The sequence below is a fragment of the Culicoides brevitarsis genome, chromosome 2, assembly GCF_036172545.1.
Source record: "Culicoides brevitarsis isolate CSIRO-B50_1 chromosome 2, AGI_CSIRO_Cbre_v1, whole genome shotgun sequence".
Classification (NCBI taxonomy): Eukaryota; Metazoa; Arthropoda; class Insecta; order Diptera; family Ceratopogonidae; genus Culicoides; species Culicoides brevitarsis.
In genome coordinates this window covers 18,171,254-18,179,573 of record NC_087086.1, presented here as the reverse complement: position 1 = coordinate 18,179,573, position 8,320 = coordinate 18,171,254, and the positions used below count along the sequence as shown (strand labels likewise).

Sequence of the window (8,320 nt, the reverse complement as noted above, 5' to 3'; positions counted from 1 at the left end):
CTAAAAAATATTTTTAAAAAACTAAAATTTAATTTCATTAAATTTAAATTTGTGCTAATTAAAAAAGTAAAATAAAATAGAGTTAATATATTTAATAAAAATATTTTTAAATTAAATAATTAATATTTAGTTTAATTTACGTCAAATTTTATTTTTTTTTACTTCAATTTTTAAATTAATATTTTAACGTCGAATTTTAATTTGCAAATTATTTTTTTTTTAAATTTGATATTTTAATATTAATTTTCAATAAATTTTTTGAGTTTTTGGCTTCTGTATTTAAGTATTTAACTTCTGTATCTAAAAAATATTTTTTTTTTAAATTAATATTAATTAATAAAGTAAAATAAAACAAAATTAATTCCCAATTTTAAAAAATTTTAATTTTAATTTTGCTACGATTATTTTAATTATTTTCAAATTAAAAATATTTTAAAAAAAAATTGAATTCAAAAAAATAGACACGAAGCTTCATAAAATAATTTTTATTGAAATTCATTTAGATAAAAATCACAAACTTGAGTTTCGCTCCATTTTTTGCTGACTCACACTTCAAAAAGTCTTCGTGTGTAAGCTCTCTCCTTATCAGCTCATCACATTAAAATAGCCCTCCCAGCAAATTTACCTTATCTCTTCAATCCATTAACGAAAAAAAACTGTAAAATTTCTCAGAAATCCATCTCATTATCACCCATTGTTCTAATTTCCTTTGTCTCATGGTCAGAGAGTGAAAGGATTAATCCCCTTTTTTCTTCTAATTAGTCCACTTTTTTCCATTTCTTTCTCTTTTTTTCTCTTGTTCTTTATCATTATGAACTAGTTAATTTCTTGTTTGTATCCTATTCACTCCGATTAAGATACCTTTTTCGGTGCTCTCGTAATGCCATCAACTCCAATATAATAATCAGGTCAGAAAAATTCATGCAACGCTCAGATCTGAACAGGTTGACACAGGACTTATGCATTTTAAGACTTAATAATTTTTTTTAGTTCTTCAGAAATCAGCTTAAAAACTTTTTTGTCCTATTATAATTTCGATAATCGATTTACGGAAAATTGGCAAGAAGTGGAATCATATTATTCTTGCTAATTAAGACAAAAATTTGTAAGAGGATTTTTTTTTTTTTCATTTTTTTGCAGATCATAAAATTAGTTGAAAAGAGGACAAAAGACAATGGGACCTTCAATTGTGGTGATCATGATCAATAAAATGTCATAAACGAAGACAAAAAAGTGCATTTTTTACGCTTTTTATTCTCGATATTTACGACTTTTAGCTCCGTGCATCGAAATTTTGGACTTTTATGCAGAAAACTAGGAATTTATGATGTTAAAAAAATCGTCAAATTAGGATCTGGAACGAATTTGGTTTATGATGTGACTCTATTGTCTTCGCCATGCAGGAACGAAGGAGTCACCGGGAGGTGCATTGAAACATTTTCAATAGACAACGAACAAAATTGAAGAGAATTGAACAGAAAATTTCGAAGAGAATAGATAAAGACGTTTGTTATGGTGAACGGATAGGAAGTCAAGACAGCATGGTTGGTTGGCATCTTGTAGGATATGCTTTAAGTCATCTAAAAAAAAGCTTCGAGCGTGGAAATAATGAGATTTGACACGAAATTATCGAAGATTATGAGACTAAGTAGCGATTTCACGCAGAAAATTGCTTCTGAGACTCGTTTTTTTTTACAAAAATTTATTTTTTGGAACAAAAGTTCATTTTTTTTTTTTGCAAAAATTAATTATTTTGAAGAAAAGCTAATTTTTTTGAAAAAAAATGGATTTTTTTTGAACAAAAATTCATTTTTTGGAACAAAAATTCATTTTTTAGAACAAAAATTCTTGAAAAACTTTTAAAAGAACTCGAAAGTCGGCATTTTTAGCGGAAGAACTTCTCAGATCTCACCAAAATTGTGCACAAAAGTCATGATGAAATAACAAAAAAAACTTAAAAAATATAAAAAAAAACTTGTCGTACAAAAGGCGTGGACTCGTTGCAATATTTTTGTCGGCTCTCCTCTTACTTTTTTGTGACTTCTTTTTTTATTTATTTACTTTTCATTATATTTTTGCCTTTTCTGTCAATATATCCGTACGTGGTTCATCAAAGCTGCCTGTCTTGACTTTTTTCTGTTATTTTTTTTTGTCTTCCCTTCATCTTTCATCTTCTTGCAGCAGCATTGACACCATAATTAATGTTTTGTATTGATAAGATTAATAATCTCTTACATGTTATTTTTTTTTACACAGAAATACGAGAATTGTCGGCAAAAATGTTAGAAGAAACGTTTTGTGTCCTTTTTTTCTCGATGTTGATGATTTTTCGATTGAAAATTGAGACATAAACAGGCGACAAAAGTGAACAAACAAAGAACGGACCATCGTAAAACCAATTTTTTGATGTAATAAAAACAAAAATAATTCGAAAAAGGACATGATTTTTCGGTTTGCATGTAAATAAATAACAGGAAAGTGTCCTTTTTGCTTGGGAATTTGAGCCGAAAAGCAATAAAACACGTGGAATGAGCTTCTGGGCTTTCGGCAAACGATTTCTGAGAAATTTCGGTAATTTTTCTTTTGTAACAGGTTGCTCTATAAAAAAAAATTCACACGTTACGCTTCAAAGTTAAATTTTTGCGACAAAAATTCAATTTCAAACTCTTCGAACATTAAATTAAGCGATTATTGGACTTTTCATCACCGTGACATCCTTTTGTCCTCCCGATTGGAAAGAAATGAGATGTCACACATCGAGCATAAAATCTCTAGTTATGAGCCGATAATGTCTGAATTTTCAATTCTTTACAAAAAATTAAAAAAATCCGCTTTGATAAGCATGAAAATTGCTCCTTATTAAGACCTCCTGGTAGACTCATGTCAAAAATCACCACACAGAAGTGTCCTCCGAAGCATACGGGACGAGAAAAAAAATCAGAGAGAATGTGTGACTAATTTGGGTTTGAGTCCCTTTTGCTATTTTTGCTGCACGTACAAAAGAATTGTCGAAGACAGGACAAAAACCGAACAGAATAGCTACTGATTATCGCTCTAATAACCGTGAAAATTTACTTTTTTGATTTTTTTTCTTCTTTCAAGCAATTGTTTCGATGTTTGATTTTGTATTGGAAACTTTTTTTGTTGCATTTGTTGAAATATTTGTAAATGATTGTAAATTGTTTTGTCACAAAATGTGCTCTTTGGGAATATAAAAATTTGAATCGATCTGATTTTGTAAGAGATTGATTGGCTTTTATGATGAATTTCCTTCATAAAGTTGTTCGTTAACGACATTTGTATGGAATTTTTTGATTTTTAAAATTCATTTTGCATCAGATTTTTAATTTTTCGTACATAAATTTATTAATTTCTTGACAAAAAGAATTCAAACAATTTAATTTTATTTTATTGAAAAATTTGAAATTTTTTATTAGTTTAAAGATTTCACTTTTTTCCAAAAATTTCTTCATTTTTTTTAATTAAATAATTTTTAAAGCTCAATACGTATTAATTAATTTAATTACTAAATTTGATATTTAAAAATTAAAATTTATTTAAGTATTAAATTATTTTGTTTATTTATTTATAATTTACTAAATTAATAAAGATTTTTAAAAAAATTACTGTTATTTTTTTTATAAATTTTTAATAATTTTTAATTTTTAAAACGTTAAAAAATATGCTTGATTTTTTTATCAATTATTAATTTTTAAAAAGGAGTAAATTTTAACATATTTTTTTACCTAAAATAAAGTCGAATAATTTTTTTTTTATCAGTTTTACATAAAAAAATTTTAAAGTTTCAAATTATGTCATTTTATTATTATTTTTTTATTTTTAAAATTTAATGATATTTCAAACTTAAAATAAAATAATATAATTCTAAAAATTACTTTTAAAATTCTTCTGAATAAAAATATAAAATTCGTAATTTATTCCTGAACACGCGATAAAATTAAAATTTCCATCTAAAATTACCCGTTTCATAACTAAACTTGTACTTTTACTACCAAAACTAAAAAAAAATCACAAAAGACCGTTTCTAATCAAATTACCGTTCTACTCGTTCAACTGCTTCATTTTATTCACGACAACGCGACGTTATAAAAAAAAGTCTCTACATATCGCACCATCATCATATATTCCATCAATATTTATATAAAAATATGACAAAACATGGATGCTGTGATGTTTTTAATATAATCATTATAATAATAATAACATTGTTGGTTTATTCACGGCAAAAAAAAATGTTTCTATAAAATTTGTAACATCTGCTGATTCTAAAAAAAAATCAAATGTAATAAAATTATGGGTTGATGGCAAACTACTCTCAAAAACCCTAAATCTGTGATTTTTCTCGGAGATACAATTTTTGCCATTATGCGAGACATTTGATATATTTATTGTGATGTAGCAGAATGAAAAACGTTGTATGTAACATAAATTAAACATCTTAAATAGGGGCTGTTTAATCACGTTCCCTGCTTTAAAATTTCAACTGCATGTATATGAACCCAAAATATTATTTAAACAAAAGCATATTTATTTATAAAACAGAATTTTGTATGAGAAACGAACCCTCAAACAAACGAGCTTTGTTTGCACACAAACATGTACTACATGTATCCGACATATTTTTCCAACATGTAGCATACGTGGCGTCGACACATGCGTGCACGAGAAGAGAGCGAAAATTGAGAGAAAACAGGTACATAGTGCCATGATTGGTCTACGGTGTTTATTTATTTACATTAACATGACGATTGGTTTCTGACCAAACTTAAACATGTCGCATATGCGAGCATCCATGGACTTACGGTAAATATTTATGTTCAATGAAAATAAATATTTTCAGTCACATATAAGGCGGAGCTTCAGCAAATTTCATATAAATACGTAGGCAAGGGGCGATGAGTAGTTAGTTAAGAACAAGTTTTTCTACAAGCAACACATACTCTTCAAGTTCGTTCGTTCGTTCAATACATTCTCGGATATAATTTAATACCAAACAACGACGGATAAATATTTTCGAAAAATATTAAAATAAAAATAAATCGAAAATAAAAAAAAAACAAATGAAGTGAAAAAAAAATACAAGAACAAAAAATAAGGATTTAAGTGAAAATTAATACAAGAAAAAAAAATTAATTAAATCCGGAAAACAATTAAAAATTATTTTAAAACAAATGACAAATGAAAATATGGTAAAAGTTGATACTGTATTCCCACACATGAACGCACACACAGCACACCAGACCATTTTCGGAATGGCTCGGACCCCCTTGAAATCGAGCTTCTCCATCAACAGCATCTTGCCGGAAACATTACGTGATGACTCGATAAATGCGAGTCCCTCGCCCGAACCATGTCACACACCTCTCTCTGGCAGCGAGCAAGACATGACCGATACAGAAAGCGACTTAGATGTCACAGGCACACCACCTCCCATGGATTGCAGTGCAAAAGAAAAATCCGGCAGCGGTGATGAGGAAGAAAGTACCGAAGATGGCGAAAAGAAAAAAGATGGAGATCCCAAGAAGACTGGAAACGAAAAACCTCCATACAGTTACAATGCCTTAATTATGATGGCAATTCGGCAGTCGCCGGAAAAGCGTTTGACACTTAATGGCATCTACGAGTACATCATGAAGAATTTCCCATATTACCGTGATAACAAACAAGGATGGCAAAATAGCATCCGACACAATTTGTCGCTGAACAAATGTTTCGTCAAAGTACCTCGTCATTATGATGATCCCGGCAAAGGCAACTACTGGATGTTGGATCCCTCTGCCGAAGATGTTTTCATTGGCGGATCAACGGGAAAATTACGCAGACGATCGACAGCTGCTTCCCGTTCGCGTCTCGCTGCCTTCAAACGATCCCTCATCGGCCCAATGTTCCCCGGCTTGGGATATCCACAATTTGGCGGATATTCACCCTTTGGCAATGCAGCAGCTGCTGCCCCACTTCTCGCACAAATGTACGGACGTTATGCGCCGTATGGCAATCCGAATCTTGCACCACACAAACCAACGTTACCTCTTCCCTTTGGAGCGCCCGGCTTCGGCATGGATCGTCTCTTGCCACAAGCCACCAACGAAATCTACCAAAGACTGCAGTACCAACAACTTTTGCAACAACATGCCGTCGCAGCGCAAGCACAAGCTGCCCATTTGCATCAACAACAACAGGCGCAGCAACAACAAGCGCAATTGAGCCCGAATGCCGCACCTATTTCGCCGCTCCAAAGACCACCGAGCAATGGCCTTATCCCACCAACAAGCAGCTCGCCCATCTACAAACCGATCACCGTTGTTTCGCGCAACAGCTAATGAGTGATTTTCCATTGTGAATGCATTTGCGGTACTAAATAGATGGTAGGAACGTTGTTAAATTAAATTATATATTAAAAAAAAAAGTTGCAATTTTTAACTTATTAAAAAATATTCGAATTGCTGATAAAGTGCAAAGAAAAATATTATATAATTGGGGCAAACGCCAAACCAGTGATTTTATTAGAAAAATGATAAAATTGTAAAAAAAATGTTAATTCCGAACCAAACAATACTCATTATATTTTTATTAACATTTTGTTCAAGCAACAAAATTTTTAAATTCTCTCTCAATTGACTTAAAATAAACCAAATAAATTGACTGTAAATAAATACTTTGTAAGAAAATTCCTCAAATTATGTGTAAAAAAATGTAGAATTAATACAAAATTGTTATTAATAGTTAACTAAAAATTGTAAAAAAAAAATAAATATAAGAATAAGAATTATTATATATATTAAAATATAAGAAAAAAATCCCGATAGATAAAAAAATTAACGAAAATATATTAAAAAAATTATTTAAAAATAACAAAAATTAAATTTCTGACTTTTAATTTTCTTCAACTTTCAAAAAAAAATTTTTTTTTTGCTTACTCCGCTTTGCTTTAAATACTTGAGATTACTTGAGATTTTTATCAAATCCAAGTTAAGTTCAGGATTTTTTTGTAAGTACAAAAAAAAATCCCTTTTAAATCCCATAATTCAACCATCTTTCTTTTTCCTGCTTCCTTTCTAGCCATTGTTAATATTTTTTGCGATTTCTATTTAATTTTTAGAATTTCAACTAAATACATTATTAGTTCCATTGCTTTTTAAAAGGAGGTAATTTAAGAAGCAATTATTATTTTATTTTTTAATAAATAAATTATTCAAAATAATACAAGATCAGGGCAACTTTTGTATTTTAGGAGCAATGAAAAACAATAGTTTGCGTTATTTTTGTTTAGCGAAAGCTCACAATACATTTTGTTTTATTTAAAAATTATATAGAAATGTATGAAAAATTGTTGTCAGTTGAATTATATTTGTCAGTCACATTTAAATATTTTGACATGCGTTTCCTGTAGAATGTTAGTTTTATGCGGAATTTTTTTTTTTTGTTTATTCAGTTTTTGCTCTCTGAGAGTCCCTTGAAAAAAAAACTTCATATTAGGTTGGACAAAAATATATGTTGTGCAAAAAAAAAATCCTTGAAACCATAAATGAATAATGACATTTAATTATTTTATGACCCATTTCTTTTGACTTTCATCTTGGAAAATAGAAAAGACACCATGAAACCCAAGAAAAGTACAAAAAATTTTTTTTTGAGGTATCATAAAATAATTAATATTCACGTTTCTTGATCCCTTTTTCCTTGTAAATTTTATTTATGACTTTTTTGAGCAAAAGAAAAAAAATTGTCACCATTATTTACAAATGAATGATTCGAACAACAAAACGTAGGTCATTAACGTATTACAACAAAAAGGACTTTTTTCTGCGAAATGATCATCGATCGAGAAATTTTTTGGCCTGAGTCGTGCGATGTTCGTAAAAATCAAGGCTAAGTTACTTTCTTTCCTTCAAAAAATTATTTTATTGCCTTTTTCTTGTTTTTATGATTTTTTTTTTGTTTTAGGCAATTATTAAAAAACAAAATATAATTGAGTTGTTTGTTTTATTTTTTTTTTAAATTTTTTTAAAAGATGTTGAAAAGGTATTATTACTAACGAGAGGAGGATGACGAAAAAAATACAAGGATTTTTATAAATAATTATTTTATTTTTTTTTTAAAGGAAGAAGTATAAAAGGTAATTATGATGTTTATAAATTTTTTCCTGTTTTTTAAAACAAATATTTACAATTTTCTGTTTTGTTTCTTTTGTTTTTGATCCTTTAATTGCATAATTTGTAGGTCTGGCGAGAGTCAAGTCTCCGACAAATTGAAAGGAAATTATGATGTTTGTTTTCTCCTTTTCCAAGGATATAATTAT

At 28.9% G+C, this 8,320-nt stretch overlaps 1 protein-coding gene across 1 annotated transcript; it reads left to right on the top strand.

The window, feature by feature from the left end:
* The first annotated feature begins 5,087 nt into the window (after positions 1 to 5,087).
* On the top strand, positions 5,088 to 6,341 carry LOC134828652 (fork head domain transcription factor slp2-like). The gene has a single exon (XM_063841633.1). The coding sequence runs from the start codon at positions 5,193 to 5,195 to the stop codon at positions 6,339 to 6,341; it is 1,149 nt and encodes a 382-aa protein (XP_063697703.1). The 5' UTR covers positions 5,088 to 5,192.
* The last annotated feature ends 1,979 nt before the right edge of the window (positions 6,342 to 8,320 follow it).

Coding starts and splice junctions, on each gene's coding strand:
- LOC134828652 (XM_063841633.1), top strand. CDS start 5,193: ATGACAAATGAAAATATGGTAAAAGTTGATACTGTATTCCCACACATG.